The sequence below is a fragment of the Herpailurus yagouaroundi genome, unplaced genomic scaffold, assembly GCF_014898765.1.
Source record: "Herpailurus yagouaroundi ecotype Mexico unplaced genomic scaffold, PumYag 191, whole genome shotgun sequence".
In the NCBI taxonomy this organism is placed as follows: domain Eukaryota; kingdom Metazoa; phylum Chordata; class Mammalia; order Carnivora; family Felidae; genus Herpailurus; species Herpailurus yagouaroundi.
The window spans coordinates 12,893,563-12,918,293 of NW_024412422.1; the positions used below are offsets into that span (position 1 = coordinate 12,893,563).

At 45.2% G+C, this 24,731-nt stretch overlaps 1 protein-coding gene across 2 annotated transcripts in view; it reads left to right on the forward strand.

Moving 5' to 3' along the window:
* Window positions 1–896: 896 nt before the first annotated feature.
* The window catches only part of TMEM120B (transmembrane protein 120B), a 44,586-nt gene continuing 20,751 nt past the window's right edge, over window positions 897–24,731 (forward strand). Inside the window, exons 1-5 of one of the 2 annotated variants that reach the window (XM_040443929.1) lie at window positions 897–1,086; window positions 18,330–18,448; window positions 20,112–20,228; window positions 23,749–23,808; window positions 24,471–24,566. In XM_040443929.1, the coding sequence (XP_040299863.1) occupies window positions 1,018–1,086; window positions 18,330–18,448; window positions 20,112–20,228; window positions 23,749–23,808; window positions 24,471–24,566 (461 nt within the window). In that variant the 5' untranslated portion in view covers window positions 897–1,017. The remainder of the gene's footprint in view (window positions 1,087–18,329; window positions 18,449–20,111; window positions 20,229–23,748; window positions 23,809–24,470; window positions 24,567–24,731) is intronic. The other variant, XM_040443930.1, reaches the window with a different exon arrangement.

Consider the following 24,731-nt stretch of genomic DNA (forward strand, 5'->3'; position numbering starts at 1 on the left):
GGACGCTTAACCGACTGCGCCACCCAGGCGGCCCTTTCTTTTGTAATTTAAGTAGGCTGGGAGATCAATGTGGGGCTTGAACTCAGAACCCTGAGATCAAGAGTTGCATGCTGTATGGATTGAGTCAGCCACGTGCTGCCGCAGCCCTAGGAAATTAATACAGGTGTCATTGAATTAAGGCTTGAATGATGAGAAAAAGGCAACCATGTGAAGATTTAGAGGGAATGTTCCATGCAAGGGCAGGAAGAGAAGAAACTGGCTGGGAAGTACTGATCCAGGGAGGTGAGATAGGAGATGTGACTGGGAAGTTAGGCAGGGATAGATCTTGTAGGACCATGAAAGGGAGGGGATGCAATTGTGTCATTTGAGCGACAGAAACAGCTGTCAAAAGAGTCACCTAGAGTCTTAGAGGGCAGGAATCTAGGATGAATTAGTTGCAGTAAATAACGACACCGTGAGACGACGGGGCCCTCCTCGGCCTTGCCTGGCGACCTTGTTGGATGGTCAATGTCAGTTCTAGCATTCTGGGCCGTTGGCTTTGGCTCCGGTCAGGCAATGCCAAGAGGTGGTGAGCTTTCACCTCCTCAAAATCTTCCTCCCTCCCGACTCAGTCACCCCAAATAAACACAATCTAAGTAAAATAAGTTTGGCAAATGCAGTTTTAGGACAAGTTCCCTAGCCCCTAGCCCAACTAGGAGAGATTCTGGAAAAGCATAAGCACTCTCAAGGGGGCAGCAACAGACCCGCCAAGACCTGCAGAACTACAGCGGTCCCCCAGCCGGCGCCCGGGGGCGGAGCCGGGGGGAAGTGCGTGCGCATGCGCGGGGCCTGCCTCCCCGGCGAGGGGGTGGGGCGGCCGCCGGGGCGGGGGCTGTGACGTCAGGTGCGCGCGTGGCTCCGGCTGCGCAGGAACAGCTGGTGTCTCCGAAGGCGGCCGGCGAGCGGACGGGCTGTGGTGCTGGCGGCCAGTCGCGCCACGCTGCGGGAGCCGCCGCCGCCGCCTCGCACCGCCGCACCATGTCCGGCCAGCTGGAGCGTTGCGAGCGCGAGTGGCATGAGCTGGAGGAAGAATTTCAGGAACTGCAGGTAGGGCCGGGCCACCTGGTTGGGCAGCTCTGCTACCTGCGGTGCAGTGCCTTTCCCTTCCTGCTTCCCCAGCCGGGGCGGTGGGGCCCGTCAGGGTCGGGGTGGGGGGTGCCCCTGGCTAGGCCCTGGGAGTTGGTTGTCCGCGTGGGCCAGCATCCTCCTATCTTCCAGCACTTCAATTCTTCACCCACTTGGGGCGCCCTGTCGTAGCCCCCCATTATCCCGCCTTCGCACCGGCTCTTTGCTCCCGCGCACCTCCTCCTCTGCAGAAAGTTGGTCTGTGGTCTCTGAGGGGAAGTTCCAGGTGTGTCATGTAAGGGAAGCCTGTGGGCACAGATATGTGCTGGGATTCAGAGAACAGCCCAGCCCCCACCTCCGCAGGGGTCTCTCCTAACCCCACTCTCGGCAGCTCAACTCCTATTCTGGTGGGGCAGCCCTCTCTTCTGCAACTACATTTTAAGAGATGTGCTTGGGAGCCGTTCACCTTGAACCCTTAGGCTTTGCTCAGGGATTGGGGACCCTTGTTCTGCGTCTTTGGGGCTCTGGTGTCTGTGCCCTCCTCTCTGCCGCTGCTGCAGGCTGAGTTTGGCGTTCTGGATGACATCTGTCAGTTCTGACAGCTGGGTTGCCTCCCTCGGTGATAGAGGCTGCTCCCCGCCCTCCCCCATCTGGCCCAGAACCTTACCCGGGGTGGGGTGAGGGCAGATGTAAGCAAGGCCTCTTGAGAGAATGGTATTGCCCCTGTGGGAGCCTGGCCGGAGGAGTTAATCCAAAGGAGGTTCAGAGAGGTCTCAGCTACCTACTGAGGTGACTAGAGACACCTCCTTTGAAACCTTGGGGTTGGCCGAGAGGGACTCCTGGATCATTTTTGGAGATGGGGCTTTTTCCTCTCCAGGTACTTCTCTGGAGTTGGGCTCTGTTTTTGCCTGAAATCATGCACAGCCCCACCCCACTTCTTCCTATTCTGGAGCAATGACATTTTCCCTGTCCATGTAGCTCTTGTCTGCAGTTGGTTGGCCTCTTATAGTGTCTAGAGGAGGGAAGAGGAGATTGTCTGTGATGGGTCTTCTAGACATGTGGCAGTAGGCCCCAATGTTTAAAGAGGAGGGTCCTGAAGAGACTGAGCAGGAAGGTGAGGGGTGGGGGTGGGGGGCTCCGTTTCAGGCATGAGCAGAGGATAGGGTATCCAGAACCAGTATGCTGTTCTTGGCCTGTGCATCATGTGTGGGGTGGTGCCCTCCCCTTAAGTCCAGGGCTTGGGGCCCACCCAGTTCCCAGTGGATCCTTCTAGCTCCTGTCCCATCGAGAAGATTCAGCTGCTTCTTAATACTTTGTCCTACTGGGCTCTCAAGTCACATTCAGCCTTGGAGCCATGGAAGGGGCGTTAGGGTCTGGAGTAGGAGAAGAGTTTTACTGTACCGTTTTGTTCATGAATTCCTTTCCCTTGCCCTGCCTTACACTACACGGAGTTGTCTCAACACTTCAGAGCCATGCAATTAATGCAATCAACAGCAATTAGATAACTAGTCTTGGCAGGCAGAGCTTGCAAAGGAGACGTTTGATTTGTTGTTGTGTTCTTACTTGGTATCGTTGGGGTTCAGTTGTGTGAGAGACAGAGAGGAGTTGGGGATTCTGGATTTTGTCCCGTGGTGCACAGCAAGGGTTGTATAAGGGGAAACTGTGATGTCACCTACTCAGTTCTTCAGCAGTGGAGGAATTGGAATCGATGGAGCCTTTGGGGAAGAGGGACCTTGCTGGCTTCAGGCTTTGGTGGACCACTGCTGGGTCAGAGGTCAGTGATGGATGGAAAGCCACAGAGTCCCCAGCAGCATGGGTCAAGGTCATAGAGCAAAAGCACTGTCTATAACTTCAGTTCATAGATGAGGAAGCTGAAGCTTGGGAATGCTAATGGACTCAACTGGGGTCACACAGCTCTTTTAGTGGTAAAGCTGACACTAGAACTTCGTGCTTTAAATGCTTAGTTCCGATGTCTATCAGTGTGCTGGGAGTCCCTCTCTCTCTCCTCACCTCCACATCCCCCATAATGAATTCGAGAGCTTTGAACTCCTGAGCTGGAAGTCAATGGGATTTGAGGATAGTAAGTAGGGTATAGGGGCGCCTGGATGGCTCGGTCGGTTGGGCATCCAGCTTCGGTTCAGGTCACTTTATCGCAGTTCGTGGTTTCGAGCCCTGCGTTAGGCTCTGTGCTGACAGCTTGGAACCTGAAGCCTGCTTCGGATTCAGTGTCTCCCTCTCTCTGCCCCTGCTTGCACTCTGTCTCTCTCTCTCTCTCTCAAAAATAAATAAACATTAAAAAAATAATAATAAAGGAGAACGCATTTTTAAAAAAGTAAGTAGGGTGTATATTGTCATTGTGTATATGCTGGACAGACCCTCAGATATGAGACATTTATTGGGGAAAAAGGAGGTCACAACAGGTAGTCAGGTGGACAGATTGGAACTAGAAAGGAAGGAGATATATGGATATATAGATTTTTTTTTTTACTAGAAAATTCCTTTCTATCTTAATTTTCCTATATTTGCCTTAGAATCTGGAATTTTGGGGTTTCATGTTTGTGTCTCTTTGATTCTGTCTTTCTTGGGGTCATAGCTAAAGTTTCTGTGTTTCACCTCTCCTTACCTTTTTCAAATGAAGGCAGGAAAGAGGAAACCTAATTGTCAGACCCCAGAGGATTTGAAAGGTCTTTGGAATTCCCCCTCCCCCACTAAAAAAAAAGTTATCATCTCTGGGACTTTCTAGAGGAAAGGATCTGTTTTCTTTTGACTGTGATTTGCCTCTGCCAGGGCCTCACTAGACTCAGGGGCAAGGTCAAGTGGTTATGGGGACTTTGTTTTTGGTTTGGCTCGTTAGGGTTTCAGCTATGCTGGTGAATTGAGCATTGGTCTGAGACCAACTCGTTTGGCCCTGTGGCCTGTGGTGTGACCACAGAAGGTCACTTACAGACACCATGGCAGGTGATTTAATAAGCATTTCCTGCCTTGCATCACTGGAAACCTGACCCCATCCTTCCCCGTCCAGGAAGGAGGTAGCCTGAAGAGGCCTCTCCCTAAACCTGACCTCACAGAAATACAGGGGCCTGGTAGGCCACTGTAAAGATTTTTGTTTTTTTTCTACCAATGAAATGGGCATCCCTCTGGCTGCTGTGTATAGAATAGACATGAGAGAGACGGGATAGATGCAAAAAGGCCAGTATTATTTTATCAAAGCCCTATGAAGTAGATCCTTTTATCCCATTTTACAGAGGGAAAATCATATACCCAAAGTCACATGTCTTATAAGTACTGGAGTCAGGATTCAAACCCAGGCTGCTGAATATCAGAGTCTATACTCTTTTTTTTTTTTTTTTTAACTGTTGTTGTTGTTGTTATTTTTGAGAGAGAGAGCATGAGCAGGGAAGGGGCAGAGAAAGAGGGAGACAGAGAATCCAAAGTAGGCTCCAGGCTCTGAGCTGTCAGCATACAGCCCAACGCGGGGCTTGAACTCACAAACTGTGCGATCATGCCCTGAGCCGAAGTCAGAGGTTTAATCGACTGAGCCACCCAGTCCCCCCAAGATAATTTAAATCTTTAAGGGAAACACAGTGACATCTGTCATATACTGCTTAAACTAACTTGGGATAGTTCACACCTGCACGTTAAATCACACTACATTCTTATTTATTTTTTAATTTTTTTTTAATGTTCATTTATTTTTGAGAGAGAGAGAGAGACAGAGTGCAAGCTGGGGAGGGGCAGAGAGAGAGGGAGACACAGAATCTGAAGCAGGCTCTAGGCTCCGAGCTGTCAGCCCAGAACCCGACACAGGGCTTGAACTCACAAACTGTGAGATCATGAAGTCATGAGCCGAAGTCAGATGCTCAACCAACTGAGCCACCCAGGTGCCCCATGCTACATTCTTATTAATGATGTCATATCTTTGTGTAGTTAGGTTTTTAGCGGTCTGTGATTAAAATCAAGTATTATGTGAAAATCAATGTGGAACACAAAATGAGGGTAAGAGTGTCCAATCCATTTCCAAAGGTTGAGAATTTGTGCAGAGCCCAATAGGCACACACATTCCATTCGTAAATAATTTTGGTTATTTCAGAATGAAATAAAAAAGATTTGTCAGTTTCTGAGTATTCTTTTTTTTTCCCCAAAAGGCTACTAAGTTGTTAGGGCATAAATACTTTTCAATTATTTGGCCTGAGGACTGTGAAAAGTTTACTGAGACATCAAGAGCGTGGTGAACCAGCAAAGTTTGTGAACCTTTGATTTATGTCCTGATTGTGGTGGTGTTTACACAATTGTATATATTTGCCAGAATTCATTGAGTTGTATAACTGAAAATTGATGAATTGATATGTAAATTATACCTCAATAAAACTGATTTTAAAAAAACAGTACATGGCCTGTTACATATACCTGCTTTTTTTTTTTTAAAGTTTATTTATTTAGAGAGCACAAATGGGGGAGGGGCAAAGAGAGAGGGAGAGAGAATCCCAAGTAGGCTCTGCACTGTTATTGTAGAGCCCAATGTGGGGCTCAAACTCACAAACCATTAGATCATGACCTGAGCCAAAGTTGGACACTTAACTGACCGAGCCACCTGGGCACCCCACATATATCTCATCTCCTAACCCTTTCACAAGTTGAGGAAACTGAGGTACAAAGAGATTACATAACTTAGCTAAGAAGTGGCAGACTCTGGATATGAAGAGTTAGGCTCTCCAGACTCCCAAACGTCTGACACACATGTCTAGTACTCTCACTTACTGCTCCTATATCAGACATCACTAATCAATCCTGGCATGTGACATCCTGGCATGTGACTTGGAATATTTTCCAGTATAGAATTGACGCAGTGTAGGTGAAGTCCTCTTGCCATGCTTAGTGTTTTCTTGGTGATGAGTCTTATGTAGGTATACTCAGCATCCAGAAATCTTTATTTGAACTGGATTCCTTGGAAAGAAAACCATATGAAAGTAATTCTCAAAAGCTTACCACTAGAGAGAAGCACAGCTATCAGGCACCACATTTTGGTGGTGGCCGTGGCTCTGTTGCAATGTACTGGGTTGCCCACCAACTCGCAATGCTCCTGGGCCGGAGCTCTATCTGAAAATGCCATGAGGTTCCATTGCTGGCAATTCTTGCAGTAAATGCTGGCTTGGGTTGTGACTTCCCAGTTCTGGATCTTACGATTCAGCCACGCTGTGTTAATCAGGCATTTCCAGATGTTTCACAACCATGCTGGGACTTGGAGTCATTAACCTCATCTTCCCACTGGGGCAGAGCTTGGGGCCTCAGAGAACAGGAAAGGCAGCAGATTGCCTACGCCTCCAATGGAAACTCGCTTGTTTGTCTCCTATACGTGGTTTAAAAGGATGGTAATTACTGTGTAGGAAAGAAGGTATAGGCATTCCAGCTCATAGAGCCAATGTTAGTGCTTCTCTCTCTCTTTTAATCCATTCTACATGTTTAGAAGCAATACATATCCACCAAGTTAAAAATTCAAATAGAGATGTACAAGAATTCTCAGAAAACTTGTTTATAACAGCTAAACGCTGGAAACCTAAATGTTCTTCAGAATGGATTATTCCACTGAACATCCATAGAGTAAGGTGCAATGAGCAGATTGAATAAACTGGAACTATATGTGTCAACAGGGATAAATGTTTTTAAAAGAAGAGCAACATTGAATGGAAAGTTGCAGAGACGTACATATAGGATGACGTGTATGATAAAGTTAAAAAGCATTCAGAACAATACCATGTATTGCTTGCTGATACATATATATAGTACAAGGGAGTGATATGGGCCAGATTCAGTAGGATGGAGATTGGGGGAGGGGGGCTGGTGAGAAGCAAATGACTCTCCCTGAAGGGTGTCACTGAAAGAAGTTTAAGGGAGGAGCTGTTTACAGAGGTGTGGTGGTTTAAGAGTGAGGCCCCTAGAGCTGGGGCCAGTCCTGTTCCTAAAGGGGCAGAGGGAAGGGGGGACCATCACCAGAGCTTGGCCAAAGTCTGTTGCTGGGGAAGAGATGCTGCAGGACAGAAGCTGTGATGGTTGAAGGCTGCAGTAAAGCAGAAAGGAGGCAGAAGGAATAAATACCCCAGTTTCTCTCTCCTCCCACTGTGCATCCATTGGCTAAACCCAAGTAGGAGGCAGGGCAAGGGAGTCTGGGAGATGCAGTCCGTAGGGGTCAGCCTCGTAGGGCACAGAGAAAGACAGGATTGATCTGGGGTGGGCATGGGGGCAGAAATAACCAGCAGAGGGGTCCCCCTCTTTGAGGGCAGAGGATAGGGATACTATATAGAAAGTATACATAGGTGCTTTTAACTCTCTTGCACTATTATTTCCTTTTGCTAATGTTTATTTTTGAGGGAGGGAGGGAGGGGCAGAGAGAGGGGGACAGGGGATCTGACAGCAGAGAGCCTGACAAGGCAATCAAACTCACAAGCCATGGTGAGATCATGATCTGAACCAAAATCAGATGCTTAACCAACTGAGTCACCCGGGTGCCCCAACTATTATTTCTGTCTTTTTTTTTTTTTAATGTTTATTCATTTATTTAAAAATTTTTTTAATGTTTATTTTTGAGAGAGAGAGAGAGAGAGAGCGAGCGAGCATGAGCAGGGGAGGGGCAGATTAAGAGGGAGACAGAATCTGAAGCAGGTTCCAGGCTCCGAGCTGTCAGCACAGAACCCGATGTGGGGCTTGGACTCACACACAGGCTGTGAGATCATGACCTGAGCCGAAGTCAGATGCTTAACTATGCCACCCAGGCACCCCTATTCATTTATTTTTGACAGAAAGAGTGTGTGAGTGGGGGGAGGGAAGAGAGAGAGTGAGAGACATGGGATCTGAAGCAGGCTTAGAGCTGTCAGCACAGAGCCCAATGTGGGGCTTGAACCCAAAAACCATGAAATCATGACCTGAGGTGAAGTCGGCTGCTTAACCAACTGAGCCACCCAGGTGCCCCTCCCCCAACTATTATTTCTTAAACTGAGGGTGAGAATATGGGTGTTCATGTTTATTTTCTAATTATATGATTTTCTTTCTTTTTTTGTATGCCTGAAATATTTCATAGTAAATAAGCAGGAGACCAAAAAGTAACCCAACAGTACCAAAAGGCTTATAAAGAAAAGCAGCTCTGGGGTGTCTGACTGACTCATTCAGAAGAACATACAATTTTTGATATCAGGGCTGTGAGTTCAAGCCCCACGTTGGGTGTAGGGATTAAATAAATAAAACTTAAAAAAAAAAAAAGGGAAAAACAGCTCTATAGGTTCACTGTCAGTCACTTACATGATCATGACCATGCAAATATTATTTACTGCTGAATTGATTATTGTACTATGCTTGTATTTTCTCTTTTAGATATTTTGATTAAATTTATATAGTTAGCATTTGATTCTTTACTGGCAATGTTTGCTTATAATTATTCTCTTTTTTCTCCTTTAAAGCTCCATCCTTAGATAGTCTGTCAAATGTGTTTCTTTTCTTTGGCCTTGAACTAGACAGTTAGGGGGTGGGGGTTTGCTTTGTACTCCCAAATGGAGTACTTTCTTCTGCAGCTGCTTGTCTGCTTTGGTGCCCCCAGCATTCTGGGTTATTTTTAGAGGTTGCAACTTGATGTGGGAGTCAATCACATTTAATAAGCTGGTACTCCCTGCACCCTATGCTAAGAGCGGACTCACAGTGTTTGGTGTTTCCCATGTTCCGATCCACTGCAGCCAAGTTTAGAAACAAAAATAGTGATTTGGCAGTTTGTCATTTTCTTTAGAAGTTAAACATACATTTACCATATGACCAGCAATTCCATTCCTGGGTATCTACCCAAGAGAAATGAAAATCTATCTTTGCAGAAAGATTTGTACATATTCATGGAAGTATTATTATTTTTTTTTAATTTTTTTTTTTCAACGTTTATTTATCTTTGGGACAGAGAGAGACAGAGCATGAACGGGGGAGGGGCAGAGAGAGAGGGAGACACAGCATCGGAAACAGGCTCCAGGCTCCGAGCCATCAGCCCAGAGCCCGACGCGGGGCTCGAACTCACGGACCGCGAGATCGTGACCTGGCTGAAGTCGGACGCTCAACCGACTGCGCCACCCAGGCGCCCCCATGGAAGTATTATTTATAATGGCAAAAGAGTGGAAATAACCGAAATGTCCAATGACAGGTGAATGGATAAACAAAATGTGGTGCATCTGTACCAAATTTTTATTGTTAAGTAGCAATAGAAACAAAGTAATACATGCTTCTGCCTATTGTCCATAAGTACAACCATCCTGCAAAACCTTTCATAAGCCAAACTGGCGTAAAGCAGAGAGTATCCCTTGTTTTCTGAAAGTTTGAGTTACACCACTTTGCTTTTACGACAGACCTCCATTAGTACCTGTTTTCGCTAACCAAAAGAAATCCGAGGAGGAATTTCACTTTTATGGAAAAAAAAAAAAGCCATTACTTTACTAACAGAGGTCTTTCATAAAAGCAGTAACGAAATGAGACAGAGATACTTGTGTGTGCTACAATGTAAATAAACCTCAAAAACGTGATGCTGAGTAAAAGAAGCCAGACACAAGATGACATATTGTATGATTCCATTTATATGAAATATCCAGAAAAGACAAATCTGTAGGGACAGAAGGTGGGTTAGTGGTTGCCAGTGGGGAGTGACTGCTGTCATAGACATGAGGGATCTTACTGGGTGGTGGAAATGTCCTTAAGCTGGATGTGATGATAGTTGCATAACTTGGTAAATGTATAAAAATCACTGAATTGTACATGTAAAATGAGTGAGTTTTATGATATGTGAATCATACTTCAGTAAAGTTGTTAAAAAAGGATGGTTTATCTATTTCTACCAAATTCTTGGTTTGGTAGAAAAACACACAATTTGACTGTTCAGAGATCTGCATTTTTAGGTGCCCATTTAGCTACTGGCTTGATGAAGGATTCATTCAATGAGGCTCCAGGTCTTGTTTTTAGCATCTTTAGGATGATGATAGTGCCCAGGGCAAGAGGCTGGTAATCATGAGTCCAGAGATTTGTGGCTTCTCTTCTTACCTTGTATGGTTAACTTTGCCCAGAAGGAAAACTCTGTTCTTATGCATTTTTGTTTGTTTACTTATTTTGTGTGTGTGTGCGCGTGAGAGAGTGTTTTGTGTGTGTGTGTGTGTGTGTGTGTGTGAGAGAGAGAGAGAGGGAGGGAGAGAGAGAGAGAGAGAGAGAAAGAGAGAGAGAGAGAGAGGACATGAGCAGACGAGCAGGGGAGGGGCAGAGAGAGAGGGAAAAGGAGAGAATCCCAAGCAGGCTCTGTGCCATCAGCACAGAGCCCAGTGCACGGCTCGAACTCCCAAACCTTGTGAGATCACAACCTGAGCCGAAATCAAGAGTCGTATACTTAACGGACTGAACCACCCAGATGCCCCTGTTCTTAGGCATTTTAATCTAGATTCTGACATTTGCTTCTGAAATGAAGACATTCAATTCAAACTGGCAAAGCTAAACAGACTAAAACACCATTTGTTTGCATATGTAATTGGGAGGTCAAAGGTAAACTGACCATCTAGGGGCTCAAATAAATGAACCCTTGGGGCTCAGCTTTCTTCTACCTCTCTGCCCTGTTTTCCCATCAGTTGGATCCGTGCTGAAGCAAGACGGCCCCATGCGCTCTGGGCTCAAATTAGCTCTTCTTCCTTCAAACTAGTGGAGGAAGAACTCTTGTTCAGCAGTTCTGATGAAATCCCCCTCCCCACCCCCCCCAACTGAGTTTTGCTGGTTTTGAATGCCTGTCTCTGAATCAGCCTGCTTGGGTCAGGAGGCTAATGTTCTGATTGGCCAGCCTGGGTCATATGCCCTGAAACCTGGGACAGGTTCAACCTCATTCCTAGTCACATTTCAATAACTGAGTGTGGGGGAGGGGTAGATCTCCAAAGAAACTGTGGAGACATTAACCAGAAGGGGAATAGCTGCGTAGTTGGCAAAAACAACAGAAAGCTTCCATATGGTGACCAGTTCTATTTGAGGCCACAGGTTCAGGGTTGACTGGATGAAAGGCAGATTTGGAGATTGGATTGCTGCATTGTGGTTCATCTTGCTCCTGGAAAAAGCATCTGAAAGCACAGGTTTAATCGAGGGTTTTCTGGAGACAGGTGCAGAGGACAGCCAGGGATTCCAAGGGAGGACAAGAGCTACATCCCACCATCTGACCTCCCAGAACCACTCTGTGGACAATGCATCAAGAGACAGCTGTTAGGAAATGGTGTAGCTGCTGTGGAAAATGGTATGGTAGTTCCTAAAAAATATATTAAATAAATTACTATTTGGTCTAGCAAACCCACTTCTGGGTATATACCCAAAAGAATTGAAAACAGGGACTCAAAACAGATGCTTATATACCCATGTTCATAGTAACATTATATATATATATATATATATATATATATATATATATATATATACTGTCTCTCTCTCTCTCTCTCTCTCTCTCTCTCTCTCACGTGCGCGCGCACACACACACAATGGAATATTACTCAGCCATAAAAGAATGAAATGTTGCCATTTGCACCAATTGGATGGAGCTAGAGAGTATAATGCTAAGTGAAATAGGTCCGTCAAAGAAATATACCATATGCTTTCACTCATGTAGAATTTAAGAAACAAAACGAATGAGCAAAGGGAAAAAAAGAGAAATCAAGAAACAAACTCTTAATTATTAGAGAACAAACTGATGGTTGCCAGAGGGGAAGGGAGTGTGGGGGATGGGTTAAATAGGTGATGGGGATTAAGTAGTGCGCTTGTGATGGCACTGGGTGATGTATGGAATTGTTTGATCACTATATTGTACACCTGAAACTAATAGAATACTCTATATTAAGTAACTGGAATTTTTAAAAATGTAATCATGTATTCCCCCCATCCCCCAAAAAACCCTGCATTTTTTCCCCCAAAGTGTTTCTGAGACGTCAGACCTAAATTATGAAGAACTAGAAGGGTCCACATGTATGATTCAGTTAAACTTATCCGGTTCTTTTTTTTTTTAATTTTTTTTAATGTTTATTTATTTTTGAGAGAGACAGAGACAAAATGCGAGTGGGTTAGGGGCAGAGCGAGAGGTAGACGCAGAATCCAAAGCAGGCTCCAGGCTCTGAGCTGTCAGCACAGAGCCTGACGCGGGGCTTGAACCCATGAACTGCGAGATCATGACCTGAGCTGAAGTCAGCCGCTCAACTGACTGAACCACCCAGGCACCCGTTTGTTTGTTTGTTTGTTTGTTTGTTTGTTTTTTAAGGACAGTATATGGTTCTACTTATCTAAGGTATCTGGGAGAGTAAAATTTATTTTTTTTTTAATTAAAAAAAAATTCTTTTTTTAACGTTTAGTTATTTTTGAGACAGAGAGAGACAGAGCATGAACAGAGGAAGGGCAGAGAGAGAGGGAGACATAGAATCTGAAACGGGCTCCAGGCTCTGAGCTGTCAGCACAGAGCCCGACGCAGGGCTCGAACTCACGGACTGTGAGATCATGACCTGAGCCGAAGTCGGTCGCCCAACCGACTGAGCCACCCAGGCGCCCCTGGGGGAGTCAGATTTATAGAGAAAGTAGGATGGTGGTTGCCAGGGTCTGGGGAAATAGAAAATGGAGTTATTGTTTTATGGGTTTGGAGTTTCAGTGGGGATGATGAAAAAGTTCTGGAGATGGATGGTGGGGATGGCTGCCCAATGATGTGAACATATCTAACGCCACCAAATTGTACACTTAAAATGATTAATAGTTTTTTTTAATTAAACATTTTTTTAAATATTTTTATTTATTTTTGGGAGAGAGCATGAGCGGGGAAAGGGGAGAGAGAGGGAGACACAGAATCCAAAGCAGGCTCCAGGCTCTGAGCTGTCAGCACAAAACCTGACATGGGGCTTAAACCCACAAACTGTGAGATGTGAGCCCGACTTCGGACCTGAGCTGAAGTCCGAAGCTTAACCGACTGAACCACCCAGGTGCCCCTACACTTAAAATAATTAAGAGGGTAATTTTTAAGATGTGTCTTATATAAATCAGAAAAATTTTTTAAAATTTTAATGGTTAAAGTGGTAAATTTTATGTTATATATATTCTACTGCAGTTAAAGAGAGAAAGAGGCAGGTTTCTGGAGGAAAATTAGGATCCACGAGATGAATTGGTAAATGTTCCTACTGCTTGTGGGACTGGCATGAGGGTAGAATCAGCAGAGTCTGAGCATGGGCGAGGAATGCCCTGGGAGTGGAGCATGTGTCACACTAAGGGCCTTGTTTCTGACTCCCTCCTCCCCTTCCCCCCACCCCATGTTGTCCTCCTCGTAGCTGGCAAATCCTGAGCCTGGAGCTGGAGACAAGAGTAGACCAGATGTATGGTCTCGAATATAGGATCTCCCCTGGGAAGTGGTTCTAGCTGATGGCAGAGAGAGAGAGAGAGAGAGAGAGAGAGAGAGAGAGAGAGAGAGAGAGAAAGAGAACACAAACCAGAGGGGAGCAGGAGTGACTCCATATGCCTGGGGACAAAATTGTGGGAAGGCTCGCCGACTTCCTATCCCTACCCAGTCTGATGCCATAGCATTGAGCAGAAAATATCACCAGCAGAGCTTTAGACAAGTGCCTGTAGAAAAGTAGATGTCATTGAGTGTTGTTGAGGTGTGGACAACTGTCATACACTGTGGATGGGAGTGTAAATTGGTAGAGCCACTCTGTGGGCAGTTTGCCAAGATCTATTAAAACTAAAACCAAGGCTGTACACTCTGACCCAGCAATCCTTCTTCTCTGCCCTAGTGAGAGATGCTTGTGTATATGCCCAGGGAGGCAGCGCAAAGATGTTATTCAGTGTTGCATTGTTGGTTATAGGCAGAGACTACAAATGACCTACATATCCAGCGATAGGAGAGTGGCTCAATAAACTGTAGCATGTCCATAGCATAGCACTAAAAAGAATGAAGTATGTGTATCCATATATTCTTATGTTGGTAGAGCTTCAAGACATATTGTGGAGTGAGAAAAGAAAGTTGTGGAATTGTATCTATATTCTGATACTTTTATTATATTTTTAAAAATCAAAAGTATGTGTGTTAGGGTCTAAGCTATGCTGCTTTAACAAAGAGATCCCCAAATTTAGAAGAAGAAGAAAAAAAGGCTTAAATGAGGTAGCTTCTTTCTCACCTAACAGTCCAAAGGGAGTGTGGTCCAGGGTAAGTGGTGTTCAGTTTTGTGTTGCTATATGAAACAGCAGTGATTACATTTTGCTTATGGAGTCTGTGGCTCAGGAGTTTAGACAGGGCCATGGAGTGGCTTGACTGTGCTCTATGATGTCAGAGGCTTTAGCTGGGAAGACTTGAATGGCTGGGAGTAACTTACATGGCTGTGGCTAGAATCATCCGGAGGTTTCTTTACCCGTGCATCTAAATGCCTGAGCTGGAATGACAAGAACCTTTGTCTTAGTTGGGACTATTGCTCAGAGTGCCTACATGTGACTTCTCTATGTGGTTAGGATTTCCATACAACATGGTGGCCTCAGAGTAGTTGAACTGTTTGCTCTAAAAGCAGATGTTCCAGCAAAAAAGGCAGAAGCCACAGGGCTTTCCATATGTATTCTCAGAAACTGTCATGTTGCCCCTGCCATATTCTATCGGTCAAACCAGCCACAAGCCTGTTTGTATTTAAGAGGAGGGAACAGAGATCCCACCTCTTTATGTGAGGAGTGCCAAGGGGTGGGCATTCTGTTTTAAAACCATCACAGGTGAGAAGCTCTGTCACATGAGGTCACCCAAGGTTGGTTTGGCTGGGGAAGGGACATTGGGCTTTGCCATTGACATGTGGCTTCCATTTCTGGTTTCAAGGTAACTGCACCTGTTGTCATATCCCAGCCAGGGAAAGGGACAGTGGAGGGCAAGCATCTCCTTATAAAAAGGTGGTTCAGAACTTGTATACGTCACTTCTACCTGCATCCCTTTGGCTAACTCTTAGTCCTGCTGCTACACACAGCCACAAGGGAGGCTGGGAAATGTCTGTTACTGAGCAGCTACGTGCCCAGCTACAACTCAGTGTGGTCCTGTTACTAAAGGAAGTAAAGGAGAATGAGTATTAGGAACAATTAATTTTTGCAACAGCGTGTATTTTTCATAAATATGTATATATATTTGTGTGCATATGTATATAAATAGGCCTATGTAGAATGCAGAAATACATAGATAAATAGACTGCAGTCTGAAAGAATACATAGAAAAAGGTCTAGAAGAAACTAGTAACAGTAGTTACCTCTGGAGAAGGGGGAGAAGACAGGATGGGGGATATTCATAGCTGGCTGTAGCTGTAGTGTTTTAATTTTTAACGAGGATAATGTCTTCATGTTTTACTTTGAAATTAAATATTAATTTAAGCCCAGAAGGGCCTGGTGAGCATCTGGCTGCTGATGTTGCAGTCTTGGTCTTATCTTTCCGTAGTGGGACCCAGCACCAAAGAGAGCCAGGAGGTAGCATGGCCCTTAATCTCCCAGGAGACTCAGCTGGTGTTTCAGGGGACTTTTGGTTCAGAGGCCCCACATTCTCAAAGTCTGTGTACTCTATTTGGGGTATTTCTGCCCCCATCCTTCCTGTCCAGTTCTAGAGGGTTTCCTTTGTTACTAGCAGATTAGTTGAACGTAGAGGGCTGTTTGGGCACTGAGGAATTCAAAAGTGAATAAATTACAGCCTCCTTCTGTACAGATTACTTGTTCATTACAGATAGGAAGCTGGTCACTGTAAGTGGAGAAAGAAGTGGACAGAGACTTTCCCAGGCAATCAAAGTTAACATCACAGACACTGTGTCCCTTCTGATAGGAGACACTGAGGACACAGAGTCACTCTAATGGCATTTCTGTCCCAAATGCATAACCAAAATCCATTCATGAGGAAATACCTGACAAACTCAGATGGGGGGACATTCTTCAAAACAACTGGACTGAACCCTTTTAAAATGTTCATGTCATGAAAGACAAAGGAAAGTTGAGGAGCTGTTGTAGACTGAAGGAGTCTAACGAGATACAATGATTTGATCATTGTACTGTGAATGTGTAAGAGAATGTCGTGTTCTTAGGAAATATGCACTGAAGTATTTAAGAGTAAAGAAGCATGTTGTCTACAGTCAACTCCCAAACGGTTTAGAAAGGAGTAGGCAAACTTTTTTGGCAGAAAGGCTAGGTAATGAGGATTCTAGGCTGTGGCGGGCCATATGGTCTGTGTCACAACAACTCGCTCTGCTGATGTAACGCCAGAGTAGCCACGACAATATGTAAATGAACGGGTGTGGCTGTGCTCCAATAAAGTTTATTTATGGATAGTGAAATTTCAATTTCATATACTTTTCACGTGTCATGAAGCATTCTTCTTTTGAGTTTTTTCAGCCAGGCAAAAATCATTCTAGCTTACTGCCCATACAAAATCTGGTGGCTGGATTCGGCCTGTGGGTTGTAGTTCACTGATGCCTGAAATAGAAGAACGCACACACACACAATAAAGCAAATACGTATGGCATAATGCTAACCGTAAATCTGGGTGAAGGGTACAGGGGAGTTCTTTTTATTCTTCTTACAGTTCTTTAGCAAGTTGGGAATTATTTTAAAGTAAAAAGTTAGGGGCACCTGGGTGACTCAGTCGTTGAGTGCCCGACTCTTGGTTTCAGCTCAGGTCATGATCTCATAGTTTGCGGATTCGGGCCCCATGTCAGGTTCTGTACTGTCAGTGTGGAGCCTGCTTGGAATCCTCTCTCTCCCTCTTTCTTTGCCCTTCTCCTGCTCGAGTGCTCTCTCTCTCTCTCAAAAAAATAAATTAAAAACAAGAAAATGTTTAAAATAAAATAAAAAGTTAAATAAACAGCATGATTTTCCTCCCTGGGGGGCCCAGGAAGGAGAGGTTGAGGATACTGTGTAAATTCGGGGGAACAAACCCTCTCATCTCAGGGCCAAGGGAGACTTGCTCATAGTGTTCTTTGATGCTGTTCCTCACTGTTATTTGTTCACTTCACTGCCTTCACTTCTTCCTTATTTTCTGGCTTAACTGTCATGTCTAGAGACCCCACTTGGCAGATGTGAGAGTTTGGGCTCTGGCCTCATCCTTTAACTGTCCCTTTTTCTCTCCCTCTGCTAAATACATTTCACCACCACCCAAGAAAACAGATGCTTTAAATATGTTCATTGGGTTATTGTTTTTTTAGTGTCATGGTCCCTGTCCCTAATAGTTTCCTCCAAATTGTTGGTGTTTGTCTTAGATTATCAGAACTCTAGAGGGAAAGGGTTGTTTCTCTGATATGTTGGGGTGTAATGTTGGGGGAGGTGCCCTGTGGCAGTGTGATGGAGAAGTTACTGTGTTCATTCTCCCTGCACTGGGAAGTCTCTTGTATTTCCCCTGGCCTTATGGCCCTGAATGTTTATTTCCAGATACTGGCTTTATTGGAGTGACTGTGCCTGGGGTAGGGAGGGCTAGCTTTACGGGAAGAGGTATGTCCTTTTAGTTGACTTAGCAAGAACTCTCTTCATTGCTAGGATCAGAAACCCAACTCAGATTGGCCTAGGTGAAAAGGAATTTATTAATTCATATAATGAAGAGCATTACATTCAGACCTGGTTAAATCTAAGGGCTGAAATGATGCTGTGAGAATGCTGTCTTGTACCCTGTTGCAATTATATTTGTGTTTGGCTTCATTTGCTCTGCAGCCCCAGGTGTACTTTCTACCAGATTAGCAAACCCAGAAGGAGGGCATTTCTAAACCAATACTTCAGCCAAAGTCCCCAGACTAACCTCATTGGCCCAAATAAGCCACGTGTCTGCCTCTGAGCCAGTCAGTGGCCAGGGGATTGGAGGATACTGATTGGCCAGACCTAGGTCACATGACTGCTCCCAGCATGGAGACTCTTAGCTCTAGTCAAACTAACTCGACCAAGAATTGACAAGAGGTGGCCTCTCAAAGGCATTACTTGGTTGCCTTTACCATTAGGAAGGATAGAACCTATCTAGGGAAAAACAAAACAAAACAAAACATTGGTTCCTTACACAAGTGCTGTGCCATGCTGCCTTTCCTAATTCCAGCCCCAGTTTTGTAAGCCACATCTCTGATAGTGGTAGTTGTATCATCTCAGCTGCCAAACTGACTTCCGTAGTCATGTCCTATGATACAAACTATGAAAAACGTCCCATTCATGTTCTCCCATACACCCTGCTTGGGGTCTCTATCCCTCAGGAAACCCACAGGATCTACAGGCAGAAGCTGGAGGAGCTGACTTCACTCCAGACTTTATGTAGTGGCTCTATCAACAAGCAGAAGACGCGACTAAAGGACTTGAAGCACACACTCCAGAGGTAGGTGAGGCTGCAGCGCCCCTGGTTTTAAGGGCTAGAAACCCAACTCAGCTGTCTTGAGCAGAGAATGGAAATTTTAGTGGAAAAATCCCAGGAGTAATTTCAGACATCACTGGATCCATGGGTCAAAAGATGTTTTTAGGATTTTTTCCCCCCTCTGAATTCTGCCTTCCTCTAGATTGGCTTCACTCTCAGGCCGACTGTCCCATTATGGTCACCAAGGTGGCCACCAACAGTGCCAGACTTGTGTCTTCCAGCCATACTTCCTATTGGTTTGGTTACCCCAGCAGAATAACTTGTTTTTCCAGCAAGAGTTCTGGATGTGATCCTCATTAGCTGGAATTGGTCACGTGCCCATTTGTGAACTAATCACTGAGACTAGGTCATAGGCTTAGTTTATGGACCTGGGGAATGGGACAGCCTTACTTGAACTATATGGAAGGGGAAAGAGGATGAGAGAGAGTTCCCTAGAGGAAAGTTGTTATAGGTCTCTGGTGTAGGTGGTGGGAAATCTGGTATCCCCGGGGGGACATACTTAAGCTCATGATTTAGTTCAGTTCTTGAGGCCAGGATCATATGTCCACTTTCCGATTGATCCTCACGTCCTCATGGTTTGGAAATTGCTCTCATCCCTCATAGGTGAAGGAGCCCAGTGAATGCTGTGATCCCCAGGCAGGCAGGGAGACTGAGACTCTGAGTGGCTTATCCCAGTATACTTAGCTGGGACTCCATATCATAGTGTGTAACTCCTGGTCCATTTTTCCCTTCCCTTGTGGACAGTTTTTGCAAAGGTTGCTGGTTATATCTCTAGCCTTGGCTGACCATTTTGGAAATGGAGGCCCATTAGTCATGGAGTAGAGTATGGATGGTTCCATGTAATGATATCACCACTCTTGGAAAAACACATCTTACTAATGGTAAGATTCAATAGTCTTCATCAGGCTAGGATTTTTCAACCTTGGCACTGTTGACCGTTCTGCTGCAGGGTCTGTCCTGTGCATTATGGGATGTTTAGCAGCATCCCTGGCCTCTATCCCTGTTTGACAAACAAAATATTCCTAGACATTGCCAAGTGTTTCCATTGGGTTAGAGAACCCATGGGACCCATGAGAGCCATTGGGTTAGAAGGTTGACCCATGAGGGTGCCTACTATTCTGAGAGTGTGTCCACTGACTTGTTTTTCTAGTTTTATGAGTTAAATATCACCAAAGAATAACAGACAATGATCATTTAGCTGCTTTTACATTTAAAGCACTTTCCTGTCTGCCCTTCTCATAATCAGGCTATTCTTCTAGAATAGTAAGAAGTATGGTATTGCCTGTAGAGGTCCATCGAGCTCATGCTTGAGTATCAAGGGCCATTCTAAATGTGTTGCTTTGCTTGTGCTCACTTAATCCTCACAACAGTATTGTCCATGAGGTAGGCCTGATGCTACTCCTGATTTTCAGGTATGGAAAATAAGGCAGGGAGGTTAAAGAACTTTCCCAGGGTCACGAGACTAGCAGGGACCCAGTGTCAAACCCACAGGGTGCAGAGGGAGAATTGAGGTTACAAGAAGCATTGAGATAGAAAGATGGGAGGGCAGTGCCCAGAGCTCCCGGATTCTTCCTCCAGTCTGAGTAACACGGCTGCTTCTCCTATGCCCACACTTCTGACCAAACAGGTACAAGCACCATGCGAGTCAGGAGGAGGCAGAGCTCATCCAGCAGATGAGCGCCAACATCAAGGAGCGGCAGAATGTCTTCTTCGACATGGAGGCCTACCTGCCCAAGAAGAATGGGTAGGAACTGGAAACATATCCCACCCCTGCAGGGCAACAAAGAAAAGGAAGCTTCCTTATGTGTTCCTCCATGGAACGGGCGGGGATCTCAGAGTGAACTTCCTGGGAGGGCTTTGGCAAGGAACTAGATGTAAGATCTCGTTTCTAGCACTGGCCGCATGCCTGGGGCCACTCAAGGTCCAGAGGAAAGTTTTCTCCCAAAAAACAAACATTTATTTATTTATTTTTATTTTAAATTTCAGTATAGTTAACAGACAGCATTGTATTAGTTTCAGGTATACAGTATAGTGATTTAATTCCATACATCACCCAGTGCTCATCACCACAAGTGCGCCTTTAATCCCCTTACCTATTCCCCACCCCCCCTCTGGTAACCATTAGTTTTTTTTCTCTGTAGTTAAGAGTCTGTTTCTTGGTTTCTCTCTCTCTCTCTCTCTCTCTCTCTCTCTCTCTCTCTCTCTCTCTTTTTTCCTTTGAGAACAAACATTTATTGAGTGCCTGCTGTATGCCTGGCATTGTGCTGGGGGCTCTTGAATTGTCTACAGCTTGGTGAGTCGGACCCAGATATCTGAATTCTACAAGGTTCAGAGACATAGCGGCTGTTTTGCTCAGGTGGCGCAGCCCAGGTTTGGATGTGAATACCCTGACTCCAGAGCTTGTGTTCTTTCTGTCTTCCTTCTTCAGAGAAGTCCCATCTCCTCCCTCAAGTGACATCACTCCCACCTGTTCCAGAGCGAGCGAGATCGAACAGCGTTGTATCAAAACCTGATGCGGGCTCCCAAGTGTGCTCCCATCACTTCCCTCTGCCCTTTTTCCTGGTTTGGCCTAACACAAAGTCAGAGCCCCTGTGAGGAGACTACTAGCCCTTTCACATTTGAAGTCATTCTTCTTGGCTTTTTTTTTTTTCTTTTTTTGGTGCCAAATTTGGTGAAAATCTCCCTAAGTTGGATGGTGATAATTTTCCATAGAATGAAACAGCATGACCCTCTTTTACAATGTGGCTCAGATCGTCTTTCCAAGCTCCAGTCTCCTCAGTCCTCCGTGCATTTTATACCAGTTGGCAATCTTTGGATTACAAATGTCCTAAAACCCAACTCAAAGTGCTTAAGAAAAAATAGGGGATTTATTGGCTCATGTAACTAAAAGGTCCAGATGTTGCCGTGGGTCTGGCCAGATCCTGCTGCTCAAATGATACTGTTAGGCTCTCTCTCTCTCTCAGTGAGCTTTCATTTTACTCTCTCTGCCAGTGTGTTTAGCTGGCCGGGGTTGCTCTGGGTTTGCATTCTGCCTGCTTAGCAATCCCAGTAAAGAAAGCATCTTTGTTTCTTAGTAGTTCTGGGAAAAATCCCAGGACCGAGTCTTATTGGCCTGTGACCAGTGCGTCCCATGACCATTATTGACCCAATCAGGGATGCACTGCTTTGATCGGCTAAGCCTGGCTCATGTGCCTTACCTTAGGGTCTGGGAGGAAGTAGGGACTATACTGCTAGGCAAAAAACAAAAGATGTTCTTTTCACATCTCTGCTTCAGTTACACCAGACTGGAAATGCCCCCTAGCACTTACTCATAGCTAGAAAGAAGACTCCTCTTTTCTCTTTTCTCCTCTCAGCCTTCTACTCATCCTTCAAAGCCCAGTTCAGATGTTAATCACCTCAGTGAAGCCTTTCTAAAACCCCCTCTCCCTCTGCGGAATTAACCCTTAGGAGATTTCATACATAACCTTTTATTTACACTTTTATTGGTGCATTAGAGTGCAGGCTATTTTGTAACAAAAGCCCAATGATACAAGAGCTCAAACAAGCTGGAGGTTTCTGTCTCAAACATAACAGTCCAGAGGTGAGTGGGCCAAGAGTGGTGGGCTCGTGGGGTCATCTAGGGACTCAGGGTCTTTCCAGCACCAACTCACTGCTTCACCACCCTTCAGAGAGTTGTCCTCATCTGCATGAGCAGAGCTGGCTCGCACCATCACATCCTCAGGAAGTGGGGAAGAGTCAGGGAGTAGAGGGCAAACAGATAACTTTATACAAAAAACAAAACAAAACAAACAATATTTGCCATTTCCCAGTGGAGCCAAAAACATAGATATTCAGTAACCCAGAAATTCCGCTCCTGTCTGCATAGCCAATGGAAGTGAGCACTTCTGTCCTCCAAAAGACACGTATAAGAGTGTTGACAACAAAGACGCCAGACACAAAGGCTACATATTACACAAGTCTTTTTAGAAATCTTTTTTTTTTTTTTAGTGTTTATTTTTGAGAGAGAGAGAGAGACAGACAGACAGACAGACAGACAGAATCTGAAGCAGGCTCCAGGCTCTGAGCTGTGAGCACAGAGCCCGACGTGGGGCTCGGACTCATGAACGGTGAGATCATGACCTGAGCTGAAGTTGAACGCTTAACCAACGGAGCCACCCAGGCGCCCCCACACGAGTCTTTTTATATGAAATGTCCAGAACAGGCAAATCATAGATGTAAAGTAGGTTAGTGGTTGCCACATGCTGGCAGAGGAGGGAGGAAAGGGAGTGACTGCTGGCAGGGGAGGGAGGAAAGGGAGTCCGGGCTTTCTTTGGGGATGATGAACATGTTCTAGAATTAGGTAATAGTGATGGTCATACAATGTTGGGAATATACTGTAAATCATTAAATTGTGTACTTTAAAAGGAGGATGTTATTGGGGTGCCTGACTGGCTCAGTCAGAGGAGCATATGACTCTTGATCCTGGGGTTGTGAGTTCGAGCCCCACGTGAAGTGTAAAGATTACTTTAAAAAAAAAAACTGTAAAAGGGTGATGTAATGGGGGTGCCTGCCTGGCTAAGTCAGAAGACCTTGTGACTTATGATCTCAGGGTTGTGAGTTTGAGCCCCACGTGGAGGGGGTAGAGATCACTTAAATACATAAAACCTTAACAAAAAAAGGGTGATGTTATGGTATGTGAATTACATCTCAATTAAAAAAAAAAAAAAAAAAAAGAATGTTCAGAGCAGCTGTATTTCTATTAGCCAAAAACTGAAAACAACCTGAGTGTTCATCAGTAGCAGAATGAATAAATAAGTTGTGGTATCTCCAGTCACTGGAATACTATGTATAAACAACATGGATGAATCTCACAGACATAATATGGAGGGAAAGAAGCCAGGCATAAATATACTGAAGGTTATACCTCAGTTTTAAAAAGAGCCCTTTTTAAATTGACCTAGAGATTGTATACATGCCTTCTCCATATTGGCTGGAATTTAGTCATATGCTCACATTGGCTGCAAGGGAGCCTGGGAAATGTGGTCTGTCAGCCAGCTAAAATGGGGGGACAATGAGTTTGTCATGACTGTTGTGTGTCACAGTTTTCACATTCTTTAGGTGATCATCATTACCATTCCATGTGAGAATTTTACCAATGAGCTTAGCACCCTGTTTTCTACCACCAGTGCTCCATGTGTGCTTACTGAGTTTGAATGGTTTTGGTTGGGGCCCCCTCCCAGGGCTGTTAAGGAACACGGTGGCCCTCACAGGTATTTTCCTTCCAGGCTCTACTTAAACCTGGTCCTTGGCAATGTGAATGTGACCCTTCTCAGCAACCAGGCCAAGTAAGTATCTCAGATTCCCAACTGGCATTAGGGAAGCCAGGCATTTTGTTCTTTCAACTCAGGAGAAATGAACGAAGCTAGAATTTTTGCGTAAATAAAGAAATATTAATAGTTGGGGCTCTGGCTCTTGGTCTTTCTGACACTCTCTTCCTCGTTGGGGGACCATCCTGGGAAGGTTCTTTCCCTCTTTTCACGCAGTCAGTACACTGGGTGAACAGAAGTGCCACTTCCCCATGAGAAATGGCCCCTGCCCCATTCCACTCCTTATCACACACAGTTCTCCTGGGAAGCAGGCAGTACTGTCGCCTGAAATCAGTCAGTCCCAGGGGCAGTGCAGCCATGGTGTTTCTCTTGCGGTAGCTGGTTGGGAAGGAACCTGTGTCCACCCCCTGCCCATCCCTATCACAGGCCCAGAGACCTACCTGAGAGTCTAGCGACATGGGAGCTTTGCGCATTGGCCCCCTTTCTGTAATTGATCATCACTATTAATTCAAGACCAGAGCTTTCCTTTGGTGGGATCAGAAGGTCCTTGTGGGCTGTGGGTAGTGGTAGATGAAGGATCTGATGGGGCTGAGCATTCTGCCCCCAGATGGGATATAGTTATATTACTATAACTATAGTAATAGTTGTGTGACCTTTTCTGGGGGTGTCTATCAATGCAGATTTGCTTACAAGGATGAGTACGAGAAGTTCAAGCTCTACCTGACCATCATCCTGCTCCTAGGTGCTGTGGCGTGTCGATTTGTCCTTCACTACAGGTAACGGGAAGGTGGTGGTGTGTGTAGGCATGGAGTTGGTGGGGCGTCTCTCCTGCATCTGCAACGTTTGGTAGATTGTAGGTAGAGAAGAGCTGTTTCTCATGGGAAATGGCAGCCATGTCCACCCTACATCCATTCAACAAATATCTACTGAACAGCTACTGG